Here is a 24924-nt window from a genome sequence, read left to right on the forward strand (position 1 = left end):
TCATCAGTGGTTTCGGTGTGAGGTACCAGCTGTACGCTGATGACACCCAGCTGTACTTTTCCACACCGGACCACCCCAACGAAGCTATCGAGGTGTTGTCCCGGTGTCTGGAGGCCGTACGGGTCTGGATGGGGAGAAACAGGCTCAAACTCAATCCCTCCAAGACGGTGGCTGACTGTTGGTGGCGAGTCATTGGCCCCGATGGAGAGGGTGCGCAACTTGGGCGTTCTCCTGGATGAACGGCTGTCCTTTGAAGATCATTTGGCAGCCGTCTCCAGGAGAGCTTTTTACCAGGTCCGCCTGGTTCGCCAGTTGCGCCCCTTTCTAGACCGGGATGCCCTATGCACGATCACTCACGCTCTCGTGACGTCTCGTCTGGATTACTGCAATGCTCTCTACATGGGGCTCCCCTTGAGGTGCACCCGGAGGCTCCAGTTAGTTCAGAATGCGGCTGCGCAGGTGATAGAGGGAGCCCCTCGTGGCTCCCATGTGACACCTCTTCTGCGCAGACTGCACTGGCTACCTGTGGTCTTCCGGGTGCGCTTCAAGGTTTTGGTGACTATCTTTAAAGCGCTCCATGGCATAGGGCCGGGATACTTACGGGACCGTCTGCTGCTACCGAATACCTCTCACCGACCCGTGCGCTCTCACAGAGAGGGACTCCTCAGGGTGCCGTTGGCCAGACAGTGCCGGCTGGCGACACCCGGGGGAAGGGCCTTCTCTGTGGGGGCTCCCACCCTCTGGAACGAGCTTCCCCCAGGACTTCGCCAACTTCCCTACCTCCGAACCTTTCGCCGCGAGCTTAAGACACATCTATTTATTTGCGCAGGACTGGACTAGATTTTAAATTCAAATTGGTTTTAATGGGGATTTTATTATTTTTATTATCATTTTAATTATTCGACCAATTATAATAAGTTTTTTAATGGATGTTTTATTTGTATTTATATGTATGTTTTTATCTGGTTGTGAACCGCCCTGAGTCCCTAGGGAGATAGGGCGGTATAAAAATATGATAAAATAAATAAATAAAAATAAATACTGCTTGTATAAAGGAAAAGGATGGGATACACACCAATTACTTTAAAAAAGAAAATCAAGAACACCTGAAATATTATCAGAATCTGTCTCATGGGATCACAGAAGATACTAGAAGATACACATACTTTATTACAACCATATTTGTAAAAGCTTTTTAAGGCAGGCTTCCCAGCTAGATCTGCGGGCACTACAACTCCCAGAATTCTCAGAGAACACACTGTCTCACTGGAGATTGTGGGAGTTGTAGTCACACAGCACAACAAGGAATGGACAATGTATGTCTTCCAAGAGGCAAATTTCTGAAGAGAGGAAGATTTTCTTCACCTCCAAGCCATTTGCAACGCTCGGGTACATTTGTTTTTAAACAATCACAGGCAGCGCGCACGACTGATCAGAAAGACAATATAAATAGAAACAAATAAACAGAAACACAATCAAGAGAAGAACTACACACACACACCCCTAAACAAAAATAAGGTGGGAAGGGAGGGAGGGAAGGAGGAAATAAAAAAAAAAAGGAACGCGCGAACAGCAGAAGCAGCTCCTGTTATTTCTTCACAAATAAAGGCGGCGTGAGGGGAGCCGCCGTGTCCTCAGCCCTTCATTCTCCCGCGGGCTTCCGATCTGAAGCGGCGTCGGCTGCAGCCCCCGCGGGCCCGGCTTCCTCGCTCCTTCCCGGGAAAACCAGCGCCGAGCCTCTTCCCGGTGCCAGGATTGCAAGAGGCGCCTCCGCCTCCTCCTCGGTGTAGCAACGTCTCCGACGGGCCACCCCTGAGCTGCATTGCTGTAGGAGCGCGCAACGGTCGGGCGCCAGCCAGAGCTGCAGTGGCGACCCGGGAGAGGCAAAGCGAGGTCGGGGCGAGGAGCCGGCGGCGGAAAGCGAGGCCCTCTGACCCGCCTTCCAGGCCATGTGCATTCCGTGCCAGCCAGCTCCTAATAAAGCGATGGGGCCGGGAACCTGCCTCCCGCTTCTTCACGCCCTATAAATATTCAGCCGGCCCCGAAGACCAGCTCGGGTGGCTTGTGGGCTGCCTGACCCCGGCTCAGAAGAGCAGCCGCCGCCGCTTCCTCTTCTTCCTCCTCCACCGCCGCCACCACTACCGGGGGAAAAGCCTAAGGCAGCGCAGCCCGAGCGTCCTCTCCGCCCGGCCGAGATGCCCCGAGTAGATGCAGATCTCAAACTGGACTTTAAAGATGTCTTGCTCAGACCGAAGCGGAGCAGCCTCCGAAGCAGAGCAGAGGTGGGGGCATTTCCAAAGGAGCATGCTTGCTTTTCTTTCTTTTCTTCTCTCTCTCTCTCTCTCTCTCTCCCTCCCCCCCTCTTTAAAATGTGGCGTCCGACTTCATGAGATGTAAACCCCCCCCCCCCCTTTCTCTTCCTGTTTGCATTTCAGGCTAATGGGTTAATGCCCTTGCCGCCTCTGCATTTTTGTTTTTGTTTTTGTCCCTGATATGAAGTCAAAAGGATTTCAGAACTTTCCATGCGTAACCCGGCCGGCGAAGTCGGCCCTGCGTAGCAGCTACTGCTCGGCTTGGCTTTTGTGTGTGTGTGTATATGTGTGTGTCCCCCCCACCCCCCACCCTTTGCAGATTGCGATCCAAAGGAGAATCCTTAGGAAAGTGTCAGAAAACCGTTTCTCTGCTTTGCTCGCCGGCGCATTTGATGGAATTGCTTCCAAATTTGCAAGAAGGCAGCAGGGATGTTGGGTGGGGGGGGACTGGAACGGTGGTGGAAGAACCGACAGAAGGAGACCTCGAGTCGGATTGCATTGTGCTGGGAACTGTTTGTAGAGGAAACAAGTGGCATGACAGATCATTTTGCCGGCGAGAGGAGGGGAGGCTGATTCAAGTTACAAACCCTTCCATGAGAGGCCTGGCTTTTTTTGAGTGGAAGGGGGGGGGGCTGGAGAGGCGATTTCCTTGGGCCGGCAGGTCAGCTGCCTTGAACAGCGAAGTGCGCACAAAGACACGCGCAAAGCGCAGGAAGAGGAACTGGGAAACGCAATTTAAAACCACCTTTTTTGTGTTTAGCAGAAAATCAAGTCATGCGTTGGCTTTTAGCCTTCCAACGTTTATCACTGATTTAGTTCTACCCAACGTTTAGTCTCCAAAAGGATGTTGAAGAATTCCTCTTTACGCAAACGACCTGTTTCCAAGGGTAAACGTTCAAAAAAGTCAAAAGGTCACCTTGGACTGTCATTGGAAGCCCCCTGCCTTTTTTGCCCATCTGTCAATATTGTGGGACCAGACTCTGATCCCCTAGTTGGAACTGGCCATTCCCAGATGAAGGCATGCGAAGCAGGGTTAAAAAATAAGTCTCTGGGATTGTGGGCCAGGGTATATAGAGCATGGTTGCCCAGCCTTTGGGTTTGCTTGTGCCTCATTGAGTGAAGAGGATTTGTCTAGGGCCTGCATATAAAACATATAGTTAATGTAATAATGTAAATAATGTCATAATGTTAAAAGCTTACGATCTTATGGGACCGCACTACTAGCTGTCCAGGGCTGCATGTAGGCCATAGCCATGGGATGGACATGGCTGGTTTAGATCAGGCGTCTCCAAATTTTAAGACTTGTAGACTTCACCTTCTAGAATTCCTCAGCCAGCCATGCTGGCTGGGGAATTCTGAGAGTTGAAGTCAATAAGTCTTAAAGTTGACAAATTTGGGAACCCCTGGTGTAGATGATCCATGGTCAGAATCCCACTGGAAGTTTGGATTTTCTTGCAGCACCTCTGTTTTATGCAACTGAAAAAAAGGGGATGGTTGCGAGTGAAAATGCAGGATTTGCCCTGTCCCTCTATTATGCAGATCATTGCAATATCTTTGGTTGAAATCAAATGATTTATATAATTAACAGTTATTGCTACATAGCATTTGTTAATATACATTATAATTTTGAAACAAATTACCATAAGGGGAATTATTTCTGGCATATGGTTTCCATATTGATCCGAAATGACCTATACTATAGTTTCCTCTCATCTGAAAAGGACTTTGAAAGATCTTCTGGAATTGGAGCCTTTTTAATTGAAGGAGATTGGAGCTAAAAATAATTACAATCCACCAGGCCGTATTTGATAAATGTGTGTTAATTTTAAGTCTAATCACCACATAATCTTGAGCATCATTCACAAATGCAAGTTGCACATTAGCAGGGGCTTCCAATGAAATAATATTAAATACTTCTTTTGGTGTAGTATGACCGATGTAGTACTTTCATATGGATTCCATCTGAGTCTGTGAATTTGAAAGTAGACCATGTTGGATTCTGTATGATTCACTTAAACATTGGAATAGAATAACCATCAGCCTGGAATCCGAGCTGCTTTTCTCCTATTTCTGGAAACTCTTGATTCTTTCTGTATTATGACATACGAGATTCAATCTTGTTCTTAGGATGTATTTTGGATGCTGAACTTGCAAATGAGTGAGGTGACCTCCTTCCCATTTGAATATTTCCAGGTAGTCCTCAGCTTAAAACCATTTGTTTAGTGACCATTCAAAGTGACAATGGCGCTGAAAAAAAAGACCGTTTTTCTCACTTACAACCATTGCAGCATTCCCATGGTCATGTGATCAAAATTTGGGATGCTTGGCAACTGGTTCATATTTATGATGGTTGCAATGTCCTGGGATCATGTGATCACTTTTTGTGATCTCTTCTGACAGCAAAATTGGAAAACGGAAATTGTAAGCCAAAGAAATTAAAGGCATAAGATAAGAAAAGGAAATACAATTAAACTGAAGTGTTTACAGCAACATTTTTCACTCTACCTCTTTTATACTTGCAAACCAGTCGTTCAACGTGTGCATTCGTACACCAGATCAAACACTTTTTTTGTTCTTTCAAGAATTGAGTAGCTGATGAAAAACTCAACACAGACCGATAAAAATATTTTTAACCAGTTCACTTTTGTTAGCCAGGGATTGGGTGGATTGGAAAATATATCTGAATTATAAATCTGCCTTTTTTGTGAGCATGTGATTCCATGGCTCACATTTGCTGACAAGTTTAATTACCTGATTTAAATTTCAGGCTTATCTCAAGGTCTAGATCAGGGGTAGTCAACCTTTTATACCTACCGCCCACTTTTGTATCTCTGTTAATAGTAAAATTTTCTAACTGCCCACCGGTTCCACAGTAATGCACCCTGTATCGTCGTCTGTGCATGCCTCTCACACATCGTGGATTGGGTTTGGGGGGGCACCGGCTACCAGCTCTACTTGTCTGTTACATCTGGGTGGTGTGGGGAGCTATTCTGGGACGAGGCTCTTTTGTTTGCGGTCGCACTATAGCACCATTTAGTTTCACTTATGTAATGTGAACTAAACGTATGCGCAGGCAATACAAATAGTATATTTTCAGAAATTTAAATTGTCACAGGAAATTTTATGAAAACCTAATGAAAATGTTTTTAAATAATGCTATGAATTTTTTTTTTAAAGTCAATTAAATTAAAAAAAAGGAAAGTGCTTCAGTATTGGACAAAACTCCTACCGCCTACCATGAAAGCTGGAACGCCCACTAGTGGGCGGTAGGGACCAGGTTGACTACCACTGGTTTAGATAAATTTATTGCTTAAATGGGATGCTTTAACAACGTTATAAACAAATTGGCTCGCTACCTCCTACCTTGTCATTTTAGGACACTGAAGCATTTATTATGAGATTGTAGATAATATATTTTATGTATTAATTAATTATTTAATATCTGTTATCGTAGTGCTTGCATTTTCTTAACTTTATGACTTAATTATGCTTTCAGACCCAAAGTAAAAAAGGTGTTGTTTTTACAGGTAGATCTTACACGTACTTTCTTCTTCCGTAACTCCAAGCAAACCTATACAGGCATCCCCATTATCGTAGCAAATATGGACACTGTTGGTACTTTTGAAATGGCACAAGTTATGGCTAAAGTAAGTGTTTCTTAATTCTCTTCTCCTACAAAAAAAAATGAAAATAACATTTGAATTAATTTCAACTCATTGTAATGATGAAATAATTTTTCTGAATTTATTTTATTATCAAACAGCCTATTTCCCCCCTCGAAGAATCCTAGGAACAAATACTATGTTTCTCCGAAAATAGGACATGTCCTGAAAATAAGGCCAAGCCTGATTTTTGGGGTGGGCATAAATATACGCCCTCCCCTGAAAATAAGCCCTAGTGAAGGAGTAGGTGTGGCCAGCACAGCCCTTCCCTTCCCCGTCACCTCCTGGAGGTCCAGCCCCATAATTGCTGCCTGCTGATCAGCTGAGTCAGCGAGGGCTGTGCAACTCAGCCCAGATCTCCAGAGCACCTCCCCAGCTGCCGGCCTCCTTCTCTTTTTCCTGCCGATTGCTCTTTACTTGGGATCGCAGCACAGACACACATCCCCAAAATGTTCCATCTGAAACCTTCAGCCTTGCAATCCTGGAAGGGGCATCTGGGCTGCTATTCCAAAGAAAGAACGGTGTGTGTGTGAGAGAGAGAAAGGGAGAGAGCCGATCCAACCTCAGAGAGTTATCCAGGTCTGGCAGCAATGTTCTCTCCCCCCCCTTTCACACACACACACACACATAGAGGTCCCTCACCCCCCCCCCCAAACTTCTCAATGCAGCTGCGGGAGCCTTGGGCCAGGGAGGCAGCAACCGAAAGCGGCGAGGCTCTGGACGGGTTTGGCTCAATGCTGTGAGCGAATTTGTGCACGTTTCTTGGCCATTTAGCTTGAGGGGCAGGAGGTTGTGCAATTGGAGCACTTGGAGAGGGATGGCCAAAGGGGAGTGCGAGTGAGTTAGGGGAAGCACTGCGCTGGGCCTTTTAGCAGGGCGGGCCTTCAGGGAGGAGGAGAAGGAAGACGCCACTCTGCCCACCAAGGACAGCCTCTCTGCTCGGAAGCGAAGGGCAGGGAGGGCCCGGTGTTCAGCAACCGGGAAAGTCTCTCACTCACCCGGCCAGCCGTGTGATGCAGGCTCAGCTATCCTTGCTCAGCGGGTATTTCCACCTGGTGCTTCACTCGTGGCAGGAGACAGCCGCTGCCCTCACCGCCCGGCATGTCGTCTACCCAATCTTCCTGGGCAGAGGAGTCTTGATCCTCTTACCTGGTTCCCCTCCACCGTTTCCCTTTTTCTCTCACCGGGCATGGCAGGGCTTCCTGCCCTCGCTTCTTCTCCTCCCCACCCCTCCCCACCTGCCACCCCCAAATTGTGCCCCAAAATAATAAGATCTCGAAAATAAGGCCAAGTCCTTATTTCGGGGTTCAAAAAATATAAGATAGGGTCTTATTATCAGGAAAACACGGTACATATTCTTTTGATAAGAATTCCCAAGATTTCCTGAACTTTTAACACTTGCAATGAATTTCATTAGAATTTGATGGTACGTACATTATATGTAGAAATTTTGCTAATGTTAATATGAAATTTAAATTACATAATTTTATTGTTACAGTCTCCAAGATCAAAACATCTGTCATCTCTATTATAACTCTTGAAGGACTGCATTGAACATCAAACCTATATTTATAGTTTTATTATTATATACAATACAATATAATAGTATAGATTTAATAGTATTTCAGATGTACGTGGAAACTGAATTATAATGTACATTTCTAGTTTGCATAATGTATATAGTCCATATTCTCCTATGTAAGCCACAGTCATCTGCTCCTTCCATCCTTCAATTTACATCCTGTTCTTTGATTTATTGATCTCCAAACAATTAGTGTTAAAAATACAATGCCATTCAAAATACATTTAGAGTACATTTCTTTTATGTATAGTGAGAGCATATGCACCAAGACGAATTCCTTGTGTGTCCAATCATACTTGGCCAATAAAAAATTCTATTCTATTCTATTCTATTCTATTCTATTCTATTCTATTCTATTCTATTCTATTCTATTCTATTCTATTCTAAAATAACTGCATCATACATACAGAAAATTACTTGCAGGCATACATGCATGCTTATCTTATTATATTCGTTTAAGATACAATTATGTGGAGTGTAGAAAAGGAGTAAAAATTACTAAGCAAAAGAAATGAAAGGCCTGAAATTAAAAAAAAAATCATTCACTATAACCTCTCTTTATCTGTCTTTAAATGATCTTTGCTTTGCTTTTTGATTTGATCTTCATAATTTCTCTCTATATGTTCAAATCACCTTAGTGTACTTTTTGCCTATTGGTTGCTCACTTTTATCTTCAGTCCAATTAATTCTTAACTTTTATATTTGTTTGACCGTATCTACTTCTTAAGTCAACTATTCCAGTTGCAATCAAGTTTTTAAAATGTTTCTCTTAAAGAGTTCCAATGCTCACTCTCTTGTTCTCTAGGCTGCATTCCTTGCAACTTTATGTATTAATTTATGAAAATTTATATGACCTCACCCTCGGTGACTCTGGGGGGCTTACAAGGATAAAAACCAATATAAAAACAATAAAAAGACAATAGTCCGCGCTCCCTTATTGAATGCCCTTTAAACAGTATTTTCTTTTCACATTTTGTAATAATAATTCTTTTTCTCATGCACGACTTCTGCTTTATTGTTTCACCCAACTTTTCTTTCATACTGCCTAATTACCTCATGCTTGTGTCTAAGCCTGTACCAGTTCTTAGATAAGAAAAGCACTTTTCTTGGAGTCATGTTCTTCTCTAATGGTTTCTTACTATAATTACTAAGTTGTTATGAAATGTTTGCAGGCTTAGCATCCAGTCCTATAATGTTTGAATTCAAGTAAAGTTTGCAAATAATGCTAAGATTCTACTGTTGTGGAATTTTACTGCAATTACTGATAGACAGAATTCACATTTAAATTCAGTTTTTTGAATCTGGAGAACTATTGACCTTGAATAAGGAGCATTCATGCAAAGGTTTTAGCTCCTCCTTGTCTCTGATGTATAATCTAGGATCTCTGCATGGTTTTCTATTTCAGTTTTAAGTTCACACCTTTCTATTGTTTAAACAAGAACCCTTCATGCATTTGCAATGACGTCATGGATCTTTGTTTTGTATGTGTGCATGTGTCTACATCAAACAGTGTAATTATAGCATATTTGTTTGTTTTTCTAGTACACCATGTTTACTGCAATACACAAGCATTACTCTCTAGAACAGTGGAAGCTGTTTGCAAGTGATCACCCAGAATGCATAGAGGTACTTTTTTCACAAAAGTTAAATATTAGACTGCATTTTCCGAAATATTAGAAAAACTGATATGCCTTGTACTGTTTGCAAGAGAATGGCTTATAAAATTATATGCTTCCAAAAGATACTAGACCAATAGGATGCGTGGTATTTCATTAGAAGCACCCAGTGTTATGGGTACAGTGATGCTTGCAGAAATTGGAGTGGATGTGTGGATGTAGGGAGACTGCCCAATAACTGTTGTGATGCTTACGAATCACAAAACATTCATTTACAGGGGCCTTCAACCTTGGCAACTTCAACCTGGCGGACTTCAACTCCTTGAATTCCTCAGCCAGCAAAGCTTGGAGTCCTCCAGGCTTAAAGTTGCCAAAGTTGGAGACCCCTGCACTAGAACACAAACAGATGAGACTATCCTCACCATCATATCTAGCACAACTATATACTCTGGATACACAATAGCTCATGTGCTTCCAAACAAAGTGGTGAACTAGAACTATTGGCCATATTTATTTTCTACAAATACATTTAGAATCAAAATGAAGCCTTGAGGCATTCTTAAAAAACTAAAGGATAGACGTTTAATAGGATGATAACTTCTTGCTGGTAATTATTTTTAATTAAAATAATATGTAAAGCTAAATTACGGTATTTTTCGAGTATAAGACACACTTCCCCTCCCTAAAAGAGGGTGAAAATTTGGGTGTGTCTTATATGCCGAATGTAGTCCCACACACCTACCAGCCCCCTCCCTTTGACCTCTGCCTCCCAGCAATTTGCCTTCTTGCAGCAAACAGCCAACAGCCCATTTCAGTTTCAGCTTCAGCACAGCCTGATTAGCAGAAGCAGCTGATTGTTGGTTGGATCCCTCCCAACCATCAGGTGTTTCAGGCTGCAGGGATTGCCATTGCCTATTGCTGCCTCTGCGCCCCATTTTCGGCCTTTGCTGTTTGCTGCAAGGAGGCAAATTGCTGGGAAGCAAAAGCAGAGGCAGATTTTTTTTCTTGTTTTCATCCCTAAAAAAGGAAGGTGCGTCTTATAGTCCGGAGCATATTATACTCCTAAAAATATGGTAAATTGGGATGACAAAGAGTTTGAAGGGCAGTAGAGGTTGTGTTTATAGGTACTTTGGTACTCAGGCATCATGTTGGCTTTATATTTTTATTTCTACACCATTCTGGCTAATGCATCCTGGAAGATCAAGGGTATAATATATAATATAATAAAAATTAATATTTTAGAACACTGGAAAGATGTGTGCATATCTAAACGAACGTTTATTAATTAATGATTATGTTGTACAATTCTTTTCATGTGCCTTTACAAGTAAATTCACTCTGAAAAAGACTATTTATGGTCTTATCTTAGCCCGAACAATGTCGAACAGCAAAACATTAATGGAATGTAAAAACTGAGTTTAAATTATTAAAGATATCAATAGATGATTTGTTGGCAAAGTTAGATAACAAGTGTACACACTAAAGTAAAGTAGTCTGACAAAAATGTGTATCGATCAGCGGTAGTCTGTGAAAACAGCTACAAACACAGTATTTTATTCAGGCAAAAACATTGAGATCAAGTAAAAAGTATAACATTGTGCAGTATATAAAACAATGTTGGAAAAGAAAGCCCAAACAAACTTTTTAATTTTGTAAATTTAATTGAAAGAAATGAGAATTTCTATAATAATGACAAATATATTCTAAGTGGCAAGGAAGCAAATACTTCAAAAGAATAATAGAAGATTGCACTGGTAGACTTGCTAACCAGTGTTCCTAAAGATAAACTACTGATAAATTAGCAAAAGTCTTTCATTAATTTTGGAAATTTCCAGGCCAAAGCTCGAATCCCTCCCTTTTGTCCCATTGTATTCAATCTGAAAACTTCTTATTTCAATACTTATTTTATTTTTGGGAATGGGGTATGCAAATCCATGTGTGAAATCATAAAGTTTGAGATAGGGTAGTATGAATGCCTTCAAGGGGTTGAAAGGGGAAGGATCGAGAGCTTAAATGACTTATTTGAGATAATGTAGGCTTTAAAAGTTATATAAGGGCTTTAGAGATTGGCAGCCCTTTGACTTTTGCCTAGAAACAGTCTAGAACAGTGATGTTTAACCTTTTTGGCACCGAGTGCCGAAACTGGAGTATGTGCGCGTGCCAGAGCACTGGGACCCGGAAGAGAGTAGCTGACCAGTACACATGTGCGCGGCAGCCAGCTGCTCTTCCGGTTTCCATTGCATGCATGTGCATCAGACAGCTGGTCTTCATGCGAAAATGCACACCGGAACCCGGAAGAGAGCAGCTGGCCAGTGCTCATGAGCACAGAGAGGGCTCTGCGTGCCACCTCTAGCACACATGCCACAAGTTCACAATCACGGGTCTAGGAGATGTTTTGTTATAGGAGTCACCAGTTGTATATATTCACTCTGTTGATTGTATGAACAAATCTTTTTAGATCGGTTGACCTTTCTACATATTTGGTGTACTAGTCTCATTATAATACTTAGATAAGTGTAGTAACTCAGGGATATGTCACCATGGAGCAGATATGGCTCAGAAAATGGATGTAACCAGAGAACAGGTAAAACCAGATATATTCCTGAAGATTAAACCTAACTCCAGAGAATATAAAGGTACCTTGGACAATCTTAAATTCCTGTTCCTTGATTGGGTTTTGGCTAACTAGAGGGACCTCAATTTAAGAGAAAAATGGCCAAATCTCAGCCAAGGACATCCGTTTCTCCCGCATTGCAAAATGTTCTCCTTCCAGATGTGATAACTGCTCTTCATAGCATGTTCCCCAATCTCCAAGATGAAGCGATAGGCTCTGTTTTACATGTAGGAGGTCCCAGGCTTAATCTTTGTCTCTTCCAGATAGAGTTGAGAAAACCCCAGTTTCAAATTCTGCAGTGCTGCCACTAGTCCATGTGGATGGCTCTCGGGACAAGGCTATTTCTTATATTCCTATTTAAAACTTGGAAATTTCTCCTTAACAAATTGTATGGACTCAACAAACGTAGGAAAAATGTAGGATACTAAAAATACCAAGGATGTTCTTGAATGTTGCATTACATTTCGATCACAAAAGAGAAGCAGCATACATGGCAATAAATAAAAGTGAACAGTTGTAGCGGAGAGCATGATTCACATGCATTAAAACTTCACCCTATATTGTAGCTTTGCTGTGTTCCTAGACAAAAAAAAACCACCTTGAAAATCCACATATTTAATTGTCTAAGGCATTTTTCCCATTTGGCTTCTTCTGCAAAGCCATGCAGTATGTGAATGCTTTTGACCTCATTTCTATAAAAACTTTAAATTGTTCTCATCTTCTTTTTGCAGCATGTAGCGGTGAGCTCAGGCAGTGGGCTGACTGATTTTGAGAAGCTGATAAGTATCATCGATGCCATCCCTCTGATCAAGTACATCTGCCTGGATGTGGCCAATGGTTACTCAGAACACTTTGTGGAATTTGTGAAAGCTGTTCATATCCGGTTCCCAAAGCACACCCTCATGGTAGGAGTTGGAGAAGTTGGAAGATGGATAGGCTCGTAATTTGGCAAAAGAGTTTCTTGATTCCAGCAAATGTGACCCAGATCTTGTGTCTTAGCAAGAAGGGACCATAAATAATAAAACATGAATTTAGCATGTGAAAAAAATCCAGGATCAAACTGTATCGATTCCTGCATGAAAACTTGCAGCCAGTCAGTAGAGGCAACATTGAAAAAAATTGATGAATGGTTTGATTTTGTATTTGTCTTCCATGGGGTGGGGGGGCTCTTTGCTGCTATCTTTGCATATTATTGTGAGATGATTCAATTCCACTCAATTATATTTGAGTGCTCCATTATACTGCTCCATTCCACTCAAGTATACTTTAGAACAGCGGTTCTCAACAAAAAGAGAGAAATCTTTGCTCTGATGTCTCCAGCCAGCTGCAATCACTCCCAATCGCTAGCCTAATCTGGCTTCAGGCGCGATAAACTTAATAGGGGAGGAGTCTCTGCTTTAATGCCTCCGTCCTCAAGGCAATCGCAAGCAGTTCAGATCGCTAGCCAATACGGCTTCAGGCGCAATAAATTCAAAACGAAAATAATTTTATGGTTGGGGTCGCCACATCGTGGGGAATTGTATTAAAGGGGTCGCCACATCGTGGGGAATTGTATTAAAGGGGTCGCAGCACTATAAAGGTTGAGAACCACTGCTTTAGAAAATGTTACATGAGAGAGTCTCCCAACACTTTGACAAGTTGTTGATAAAATTCTGCAAGATTTGTAGGATTTTAAGAAACCAGCATTTTTATTTTGGGATGGAAGAAGGGTAGGCACTGTGTACCTTCTACCTTCTTCTGTGGAATTAGCTTCCCAACTCTCACCTTATTTTACTAGAAAGCAGACAATTAACTCTAGAGCAGGGTTTCAAACTATTCCCAAGAACTTGACATATTACAGTGAGAGACTAAAAGAGAGAGATCGAGAGAGAGATCTCAAATCATGTTTCTATCACTAATGTTTTGTCTTCTGATCAGGTATATCAGGATTTTTTTTTAAACCAAACCTTTTCTGCAGCATGAAAAAGCTTGAAAAACCCTGATATGGACCATCAAGTTAATGGTTTACTACTTGTTTGAATATGCTCAAATCTGATGTGTGATCATGGCTCATTTTAAGTTGTTGCTTAAATATCAGTGTTCCTTGCACTAAGGAATGGCTCCATTTGTATTTAGAATAAGGGAAAACTGTTAGTAATTGATGCTGGTAGACATTTCTACAGCAGGAAGAAATGTTAATTTACATACTTACTATTCATTTTGCTTTTGAGTTATCTCACAAATGGATGAATGAATGCCACCAAAAGGCCCATTTGGACTTCTTTCCGCAGTAGTCTTTGCATGCATGTGCATATAGAAGAATATAAAATGCATAAGGCTGTCCAATCTTAAAAAAACCTTAAGTTTGTTACAGGAAAAGAATAACTAATAATATACAATATTATATTTGTGGTCTTATAAGATACAATATTAGTTGTCGTGTCTCATTTTATTTAAAAGGATAGAAAAACATTTAGGCTTATGGGATAAGTTTGGATAGAGATCTAAGCACAACACAAAGATTGGCATGTTTGTTAACAGGATCACATGTTAAATTGTAATGGCAATTATGTCATCAGTAAGTTTTAGAATGAACTAGGGGTTTAAACCTGGGATCTTCAACTTGACTCTGTATCATACAGTATTTAATTTTTTATAAATATATACAATATAATTTCAAAACATATAATTTTGTTTCAAGCATGTAAGCTTATTAAAAATATTCAGAAGTAATAAGGACATAGAGGCATGGTTGGTGCTTTCCCAGTCAGTAACAACATTATTATTAGGTACACAGCATCCGAAGCTTCTGGGAGGGAAGGATGAGTTAAAAAATAACATAACAAAAACAAAAAAATAATTGGTGTATAAATAGAGTCAACATTATGTAAAGTGGTAGACAATTGCTTCTTATTAAATGCTAATAGGATGTAATATTGCCTGTTTTGTAATTGAGACCTTTTTCTGAAGAAGTAGTTCATCAAGAGCAAATCAATTGCTGAAGCAAAGTGCTTTTCTTTTATGTGTGCTTTGACCAATGTCATCGGTGAGAAGATGTTTTTCTGGAAAATGGGAGTTTCATGACATTGAATACCGTATATACTCGAATATAAGCCGATCCGAGTATAAGCCGAGGTCCCCAATTTTACCCCAAAAACTGGGGTAAACTGGGGACTCGAGTATGTCGAGGTGGAATGAGGCACCTACGGTTGGGGAAACCTCCTCCCTCAGCTGAGAAGGCTGGCGGCTCCCCGCCCGCCTCTCACTGCACCGCAGGGCTTCCGTCCGCAAAATGTGAAAAAAGAAAGAAAAAACTCGAGTATAAGCCGATATACTCGAGTATAAGCCGAGGGCTTTAAAAAAAAAACTGGAGTATAAGCCGTATAGACCCGAGTATAAGCCGAGGGGAAGTTTTTCAGCACAAAAAACGTGCTGAAAAACTCGGCTTATACTCGAGTATATACGGTAATTCAGTCAGAAAGGGCAAGTTTTTGCCTTGATGTTTCTGTTTGGATATTAATCTTTCTGGCCTACTTTTATTAAGCAAGCTCTCCATTCTATTAAATAAAAATGTTGATTGTACAAAATGGATTATAAGTAATGTTTGTATTTGCTTCATACAGAGTTATGGCTATGATGATGTTTCCTTCACTTTCAATATTTTTTTAAAATGCAGATAAGAGATACTAGAATAGGAGTGGAGGGGGGGATACTTAGCTTACCAGAATGATATGGCATAGAAATTTTAAGGTCTAGTTAATGCGAGGGTAAAGAAGCCACCTATTTTAATGGAAATATTTGTTTTTACAGGATGCAAAGCAGATGTGTCATACACCTGCTGATTACATGAAAATTTAGGGTGTAAATTGGCCAGGATTTATACTGATTGCTGAACAGGGCATTGGATAATCACACTCTGTTTTAAAAGAAATTGTGGTTTTGAAAGTAAGGCAATTTTCTGCATGCAAATGAGAATGCACACTGTATATGTAATTTGCCCAGAGTGGAAGGCAGGTTAAAAGTGGAAGGATAGAAGGAAGGAGGAGAGGTAAACATATTTGCTTACTACTGCAGTCATTGTGGAATTATGCATTATTTGCAATGATTTTGGCTCTATTTCAGGCAGGCAACGTAGTAACAGGAGAGATGGTGGAAGAACTTCTTCTGTCTGGTGCAGACATTATTAAAGTTGGAATTGGACCAGGTAAGCTGGGTAGAAGGGTATATGCTTGAATCCCCTGCTTAACATTTATGTCACGAGTATTTCCTTATTGCATACATATACTAACAAATAGATAACAAAAGAACAAAAAAGCAGAATTGGTGTACAAATGGACAAGTTGGAAGACTGGCGTGCAAGTATAAAAAGAGATAGAGTGAAAAGTATTGTTGTAAACAATTCAGTTTAATTATATTTCCTTTTCTTAATGCCTTTAATTTCTTTGGCTTACAATTTCCATTTTTGTGCTTTGTGCAACAATATTTTCCCCCAAAGGGAAATGACGAGTATGTACATATTTTGCAAAATCTGGGGGAAAAAATAAGCAACTTCAACTGCCGTCACATAGTCTGGGAAAATATGCATCCTGATAATGATGTGGAGCGGAAAAAAACCCTAAATACCGTAAGTATTTGTGTCCTAGAATAGATAGGCATGGAATTGACTCGAAAGGAAGTGATATCCAGGGTTTTATTAAATACACATTATTGAAAGTAATTACAAAGTCCTTAACACAGAAGTATGTGGATAACATTGCCAAATGACAGATTTGATTTGAAAAGCGAAAACTCTTTCAAAATTAGGGGATTGCTAAAAAAGAAGGTGAAAGATAAAGCCAGACTCAAACCTCTCCAGAGGCATGCAAAGATGCATTCAAAACCACAATACTAAAAGCTCAGGTAGCAATAGCACTTATATACAACTTCACAGTGCTTTATACAGCCCTCTCTAAGCGGTTTTAGAGTCAGCATATTGGCCCCAACAATCTAGGTTCTCGTTTTACTGACCGTGGAAGGATGGAAGGCTGAGTTAACCTTGAGCTGCTCAGGATCGAACTGCTAGCAGCCGGCAGTCATGAGAAGTAGCCTGCAGTGCTGCATTCTAACCACTGCACCACCACAGTTCAGCACATTGAATGAAAAGCAATCAAAACGTGCCACTGAAAATTTGGCTGCTTTGCCGATCAAAATTCAGTGATGTGAAATTTGGGTTTATGTGGGTGGGGACACATAGTCTGAGAGAATAAACTTTCTACTTATGTGGAGAAGTGAACCAATAATTGATGTCAGTGTTGATGTGGATTTCTAGCTGAATGGAGGTTTGGATCTGGTGCCTCCAAGGCTTTCTGGTCCTGTTTCATGTAAAGAAAGGAGTCGAGAGGAGAAAAGGGGTTTTACTAGTTCTGCTGCTCTTATCTTTCAATCTTTATGGATCCTATCAAATGTTACTTTGGCTTTTGTGAATGTCATGTCCTGTCTTCTAGTAAACAGTTCTATCATTCTCTCCCATCCCTATGTTGTTGTTGTTGTTGTTGTTGTTGTTATTATTATTATTATTTGTCTGTATATGTGAAAAGGCTTCCGGAAGGGTTCATCTATCTCAAGGGCATCAAACTCAATTACATTGAGGGCCGCATCAGGGCTGTGGTTAACCTCGGGGGGGGGGGGGGGTTGGCGCCACTCCCCAAACTGCTGGCACGTGTTCTCTTCACAGTGGGTAGAATGTGAAGCTACGTTGGCCTGATCTTTCCTCTTTGCACTGGGTAGACCAGGACAGCCCCTCGGGCCAGATCCAAACCACAGTGCAGACCGCATCTGGCCTGTGGGCCTTGAGTTTGATACCCCTGATCCTGTCCGAAGGGATCGAGGGCTGCTTTTCCTCTAAATCAGGGGTCTTCAACCTTGGCAACTTTAAGCCTGGAGGACTTCAACTCCCAGAATACCCCAGCCAGCAAAGCTGGCTGAGGAATTCTGGGAGTTGAAGTCCACCAGGCTTAAAGTTGCCAAGGTTGGGGATCCCTGCTCTAAATCACAAGATGCTGTGATGTCATATTGTGTTTGTTCTTCATGCCTAGGTTCTGTGTGCACTACTCGGATAAAAACTGGGGTTGGCTATCCTCAGCTCAGCGCAGTAATTGAATGTGCAGATTCCGCTCATGGACTGCAAGGACATATCATTTCCGTAAGCAGGATCTGTATTAAATTCCATAAATGAAAAGAATGAATCCAGAAGCAAAGTCCCAATAATTAGTAATGGAGGGAGATTTTTCTTGGATTTTTTAAAAAAATGTCTATTTGTTATTTTATTTCATAACTTAAAAGAGTTCACATCCCGGGTCAAAGACATGATTCTGCTCATAAAGATTATGGAAGTTTTCAAATATTTGTTCCCTCTTATATTGCATTTAGAAAAACTACAGGTAGTCATTGACTTGCAACTATTCATTTAATGACACTTTGAGGCTACAATGGCACTGAAAAAAGTGGCTTTCACCTGTACGACCGTTGCTGCATTCCCACGGTCACCTAGTTCAAAATTCAGACGCTTGGAAACTGGCATGTACTTTTGACAGTTGCAGTGTCCTGGGATCATGTGATCACTATTTGTAAGCTTCTCAGCTGGTCTCTGATAAGCAAAGTCAATGGGGGAAGCCAGGTTCACTTAACAACTGCATAATTTGCTTAACTGCAGTGATTCGCTTAACAACCATGGCAAAAAAAGTTGTAAAACGGGGCGCAGCTCACTTAGCAACTGTCTTGCTTAGCAACTGGAATTTTGTACTCAAATTATAATCATAAGTTGAGGGCTACCTGTACACTAATTATAATTGATTCTGGCATACATAGAGAAACAGCAGCTCATCTTTGGTTTGCACCAGTTGCACCAACAAAGTAGTTTACAGAACAATCCCACGAAGAGTGCATTATCGTTGTTCACTCTTCAGTGCATATGTTTAGTAACAAAACATTCACACTTGGTGCGAAGCGGGTTGAAGGAGAGGAGGATAGATAGGCACTCCCATCTCACCTTTCTGTGAATGTGTTCAGTGCACTTTGGAATTTTTTTATATTGGTTCTGTCATCTTATCAAATATAATTTTTAAACGGTTACGTATTTTAATATCTTTATGCCCATTCTGAAGGATGGAATGCCATGCTTAAGTACATCCTTCATTTTTTAATTTGTACAGAGAAACGAGAACATCAGACTTATAGAATACAGCAAAATAATAATAATAATAATAATAATAATAAAACAGCTCATCAGTCAGTCCAGGGATATTCTGGAAGTGCCCTTGAAAAGCGAGTACATTTTCCAAAATACCTGGACATACAAAACTCTCACTGCCTGCCATCCTCCTTTGTTTTAGTGAGATTAAATGGGTGAATTCTAGGGGGGAAAAATTCTCCACATCCACAATAGTAATGCTGATGATTGCTTGTGTGGACAAATATATCTTTAATGATTAGAGTAAAATTGTGCCTAAATCCTGTTTCCAGTACTCTTTAAGAAATCTGCATTCTACTCTGCCAAATCCTTTGAAGCCAGACCAAATAGTAAATGGAATTTTAATCTGCATTTTTTTTTTGAAGTGTTGCTTTTGAGTGAGTGTTGATTCCTGGTGACTGCCTGGACAAGTCCTTGAAATGTTCTTGGCAAGGATTTTTTCGGAAGTAGCTTGCCATGGTTTCCTTTCTAGGGCTGAGTGCACATAACTGGCCCAAGGTCACTTAGCTGACTTCCTAGCCTGAGGCCTTAACCACCATGCTCTCATGATGTGCTTAGTGCAGGGGTCTGCAAACTTGGCTCTTTTAAGACTTGTGGACTTCAACTCCCAGCTTTGCTGGCTGAGGAACTCTGGGAGTTGAAATCCACAAGCCTTAAAAGAGGCAAGTTTGCAGACCCCTGGCTTAGTGTATTGAAATTAAATCTTTTATAAGAAAGGGTTGGTGCTGTCGTTTTCTTGTTCTCATTTCTATAAATGCTTAGGCCGAATCCTTCTTCCAACACCAGCTTAAATTGTTTGTGTGTAACAGTAACAAGGAGTTGAATGTACTGACTTCTTCTCTTTTCTCCATCCTTTATTCAGGATGGAGGATGTAGCTGTCCAGGAGATGTGGCCAAAGCTTTTGGTGAGGACTGTCTGTTGCTGAAATATAGGAAATGCGACTTAAAATCATTTGTTTAGTGATAGTTTTATGGCACTGAAAACAGTGTCTTATGACTGTTTTTCACACAACTGTTGCAAGTCCCCATGGCCACGGGATCAAAATTCGGATGCTTGGCAACTGGTTCATACTTACGAAAGTTGCCGTGTCCCAGATCACCTTGTGCGACCTTCCAGCAAGCAAAGTCAATGGGGAAGTCAGATTCACAGGACAACCAGGTTGCTAACTTTGCTACTACAGTGATTTGCTTAAGAATTATGGCGAGAAAGGCCATAAGAACTCACTTAACAGCCGTCTTGCTTAGCAACATAAATTTTGGGTTGAATTGTGGTCGCAAGTGAGGAGTCCCTGTATATATAACCCTTGAATTGATAAGGAGTTTGCAAATATTAATGCAGTCCTGTATTTAAACACCGTAAGGCAGGGGTCTCCAACCTTGGCAACTTTAAGACTTGTGGACTTCAGCTCCCAGAATTCCTCAGCCAGCAAAGCTGGCTGAGGAATTCTGGGAGCTGAAGTCCACAAGTCTTAAAGTTGCCAAGGTTGGAGACCCCTGCCGTAAGGGCTATTTTGTGTTGACTTAACCCCTCCTATTTTTCCTTCATGCCACTCACAGGAGCTGGTGCTGATTTTGTGATGCTGGGGGGCATGTTTGCAGGACATGATCAATGTGCTGGAGATATTATAGAAAAAAACGGTAAAAAAGTGAAGCTTTTCTATGGGATGAGCTCTGACACCGCTATGAAGAAGCACGCAGGTGGTGTTGCAGATTACAGGTACCACTCCCTTTCCAGCATAATATGCACGGTCACTTCTCGAAACTCTGGTTTTCTCCATATGGTATTGGCAGCAAACAGAAATGCAGCCCTCTGCACTGTGCTTCACGTGGGGCTGCCTTTCAAAGCCACTTGGAAGCTGTGGCTGGTCCAGAATGCAGCGGTGTGGGTAGTAATGCATGTTGCTGAGTGCAGAACTTGGATTTAGCTTAGTTAACCCAAGTTCAAGATCAGGTTATCATCTATCAGGTTTTGCATGGCACAGGACCAGGTTACTTGCACGATCACCATTCTCCTGTTGTCTTTTCTTGTCCCTGAGGTCACTCAAGAGTGGCCATGGTCTAAGTCGTTTCTTTGAAGCAAGAGAACTTCAGGAAATAGGCCTTTTCTTTGGCTAAGGCTGTCTTTTGAAATAAGCTCCCCCGAACTTTTGAGTGGCCCTGACTCCTCTGGTTGTCCATACAGCTCTAAAAACCTGGCTTTTCTCCCATGCGCCGGGCCAGGATGTTAGATGAGCTTGTTTTGTGGCAAGAGCATGTGTTATTGTTTTCAGGATTATATGTTGATTAGAGTTGACTTTGTTGTTTAACTATGTTTTTGCATAGTATTTATTTTCTTCTTTGAGTCTGAAAGGGGTGGCTTTACTAATCAAATAATAAAGCAGACAAGATTTATTGTTCGAGGAAGTTGAGATGATGGCCAAAGTATGATAGAAGCCCCGCCCCCTTTATATGTCTGGCAATAATGTAGGTTAAAAAAAGGGGTGGAACTTCAACTATATGGTGGACTTGATTTATTGCTGCTACTCCCGCCATCACCCAGACATTCCCAGATGCCAAATGCTTGGCTAGTTGCAGAAGTGCAGTCACACTAACAATCAGTGGAAGTTTACTTGAGAATGTCATTACACCTCCTGACGTCTGAAAATTAGATTCTGACAACATGGAGTATGCATGGTAGTCACAATCCAAAATGAAGTTGGGGTGATTTCATTGGGCTTAGTGGTTCTAGAGTGGGCCATTCCATGGGTAATAGTGGGGCAGGAGCACTTAGGGTCAGGACTACTGAAGATTAGGATACTGTGGGACATTCTCCTCCCCCCGCCAATTATTTAAGATATGTATGAAACCATTGGGAGGCATCTGTTGATTCAACATTTAACAAGTTAACATTAAGATTTGGGAGATATATACATTTCTCTAATAAATTAATATGTGAATAATTCTTATAGCTGAGCAATGAAACAGCATCTTTGAAGGGTTAAAAATAAGCTTACAAGTATATTGTGAGAATTTTCATAAGAAGCAAATGGGTGTTAATTCTCTTTAATAATACTCTTATACAAACACACATGCATATGCTATCTAGATTAATAGTAAGTACAGTGAAGAATGTCTATGATTACCTTCCAGATGGATTTATTTCAGATTGGAATACAAGCAAATATATCGGGTTTTGGATAAAATAGTCACTATTTGGAAATAGCAATAGCATTTAGGCTTACACATCACCCCATAGTGCTTTACAGCATTCTCTGGGCACTTCCCAATGTTGCTCCCTAACAACCTGGGTCCTCATTTTATCGGCCTTGAAAGGATGGGAGGCTAAGTCAACCTTGAGCCCCATCAGGATCGAGAACTGGAGGCCGTGGGCAGCGTTTGCCTTCAATGCTTCACTTTAACCACTTTGCCACCAGGGGGCGGTTTGTATTTTAATGATATGTATTAATAGTTTTAATTCCAGAGAAAGCAGCCCAGCAATGCAAGTCTGAAATTATTCTCCTTTTCAGAGCTTCGGAGGGCAAAACAGTGGAAGTCCCCTACAGAGGAGATGTAGAAAATACCGTCCGTGACATTCTGGGTGGTCTCCGTTCTGCTTGCACGTACGTGGGAGCTGCCAAACTCAAAGAGCTTAGTCGAAGGACAACCTTTATTCGGGTAACTCAGCAGCACAACCCAACTTTTTCTTAGCCAAAGAAGAAAATCCCTGACCTTTGGAAACGTGAAGTGTGCTATGTTCTGTTTCTCCTCCACTTTGCTGCTGCTGCTTCTTCTTTCTTTTCTTTTTTTCTTTTTTTGCAGAACAGCGATTATATTCCAAACTAGGAAAGAAGCAGGTTGCTTTAATACCATTGATTGTTTGTAATGGTTGGGGCTGGGCCTAATGAGAACAAGCCATAAACTGCTTCTGGGTCCAGAGTTTGTTCAGAATTGTTGGGTGGTATTCTTTTTTATATCCTTGTCTATTTAAGTTAAGAAATCTAGAGTGATCTTTCGGAACAACCCATCAGAGGGACTTGGATGTCCGTTCATAAAGCATTTGTCTGCTGGATCTGCCATTACCAGAAAAAGCAAAGCCCTTCACAGGGTTTTATATTTCAAGTTTCAACTGCTCCTGCAATGTGTGATGATAGACAGAAGAACTCCGAAGCCCAGAAAACCCTCACTGCATGGATCCTGCTCCAGCATGCCACCTTGGAATAGCACTTACAGAATTAAAAAAAAGAAAAAAAGCTGTTTTATTTTCACAGAGGCATCAAGTGCTCAGTTTTTAACGTGTGCAGATTATTATAAAGTTCTTAAAATGTTTGATTAAATAGTTACACTCCCTTTGTCGTAATGCTTTGTTAGGGGGTATATTTCAACATTGCAGATGGAGATGCTTCTTTGTTCATTCAGCTCATTTTAAAGATGAAAGAGGTAAGCCTAAGGATGGTTAACTAATTTTTTCCAATGCCTTTGGGCAAAGACAAGAGAAGGCACTGCCGTTCCACATCTGAACCTATGTGCAGAGCCAATTTTTTTTAAAAAACAACACACCGTTCATTTTAAAAAAAAAGATCAACTGTTTTCCAAACAAGACATAGAAAGATTTCTCTGAACAATCTGAAATACGGATGGATTAGCTCCAGTCAAACTCAATTTGTAAGCATTGGGCAGGAAAATCAGGTTTTTCCTCTCATCAGGCAGCTCTTACTTTCTTGTGTAAATGGTATGTAGCACTGCATTCATTTCTATTAAAGAAGATTCAACACCTTCTGTTATGAAATTGTTGAAGTAGGGTCATGAGTGGTTTCCTTTATTAACAGGGTGGATGGGTGGGGTCTAATGTCTGTGAGTCACTGCCAGCTTTCCTTAGAAATATCAATTTTAATCAAATAGAATATGTGGGCATAGCAGAGAGCAAGGGAACAATTGAATAGAGTGAGGAACTATCCCCCCTCATTCAATAAGGGCCTCTGGTGGCGCAACAGGCTAATGCAGCCTATTATTAACAGCAACTGCTTGCAATATTGCAGGTTCAAGTCCCACCAGGCCCAAGGTTGACTCAGCCTTCCATCCTTTATAAGGTAGGTAAAATGAGGACCCAGATTCTTGGGGGCAATAAGTTGACTTTGTATATAGTATACAAATGGATGAAGACTATTGCTTGACATAGTGTAAGCCACCCTGAGTCTTCGGAGAAGGGCGGGATATAAATGCAAAAAAAAAAAAAAAAAAAATTCGTTGATTTTTTTTTATGTAGACAGATGATCTAGCTAAGAAGTAGGCATATTATCATAGACGAGCAGAATGATTTGGAATTATCACTGATACTTTCGTAATCAAATCAGAATTACAAGGGTTTCCCTGCCAATAATAGTTGCCATTATTGGTTCTGAGAGCCTATTGGTGGGATTATACTATTTTAATCCATTAGGCTAATTTCTCATAACCAGGACTACCTATCAAAGTCCTCTCATCATCATGAATGTTCTAGATCTAGATCTAGCCTTCTGGAACAGATTTGGGAGAAACTACATGATGGTCTGAATCTGTTCCACTCATGAAATGATATTGTTGATATTAAGACATATGTCTTCGGAGGAGAACTTTACCTGAGGCAGCAGGGCTACGATCCACTTTTTGTGGCTGGACCTTTAAGGAATCAAATATTTTGCTTGGATTAAACTTGGATTTGTTTGCAGTTATCCCCTGGCACACATGGATTACACACTGATTTAGAACTCACGCAATTAGGACTGTTTTGAAAGTGATTCAGAAGAAATGTTTCAAACTTGGCGAACAGGTATGAGTCTGTAAAAAAAGGTGGCTGCTTGAAGAATCATCTTAACAAGTCAATGTTTTAAAAGAACTATCTTATTTGGCGTCACATGGAAGCCTGAAAAAAGACATGCTATGTTAATAAATAGCAGAGACGTGTTCTGGTTGTGC

The 24924-nt window shown here is 41.1% G+C and overlaps 1 protein-coding gene across 3 annotated transcripts; it reads left to right on the plus strand.

Annotated features, from left to right (window-relative positions):
- Nucleotides 1–1652: 1652 nt before the first annotated feature.
- On the plus strand, nt 1653–23744 carry GMPR (guanosine monophosphate reductase). 3 transcript variants are annotated; one of them, XM_058177833.1, is made up of 9 exons: nt 1654–2282; nt 5844–5959; nt 9099–9182; nt 12518–12691; nt 15888–15969; nt 17840–17946; nt 19856–19898; nt 20551–20710; nt 22500–23744. In XM_058177833.1, the coding sequence occupies exons 2-9, from the start codon at nt 5915–5917 to the stop codon at nt 22678–22680; spliced, it is 876 nt and encodes a 291-aa protein (XP_058033816.1). In that variant the 5' UTR covers nt 1654–2282; nt 5844–5914; the 3' UTR covers nt 22681–23744. The 3 variants fall into 3 exon arrangements, with proteins under 3 accessions (XP_058033815.1, XP_058033816.1, XP_058033814.1); XM_058177831.1 differs by having other exon boundaries at nt 1656–2282; nt 5840–5959; XM_058177832.1 differs by lacking the exon at nt 9099–9182 and having other exon boundaries at nt 1653–2282; nt 5840–5959.
- Nucleotides 23745–24924: the final 1180 nt, after the last annotated feature.

Source organism: Ahaetulla prasina, chromosome 3, assembly GCF_028640845.1.
Source record: "Ahaetulla prasina isolate Xishuangbanna chromosome 3, ASM2864084v1, whole genome shotgun sequence".
Classification (NCBI taxonomy): Eukaryota; Metazoa; Chordata; class Lepidosauria; order Squamata; family Colubridae; genus Ahaetulla; species Ahaetulla prasina.

Coding starts and splice junctions, on each gene's coding strand:
- GMPR (XM_058177831.1), top strand. CDS start 2,196: ATGCCCCGAGTAGATGCAGATCTCAAACTGGACTTTAAAGATGTCTTG. Junction 17,947..19,855: donor TGCAAGGACATATCATTTCC/GTAAGCAGGATC, acceptor TCCTTTATTCAG/GATGGAGGATGTAGCTGTCC. Junction 20,711..22,499: donor GGTGGTGTTGCAGATTACAG/GTACCACTCCCT, acceptor TCTCCTTTTCAG/AGCTTCGGAGGGCAAAACAG.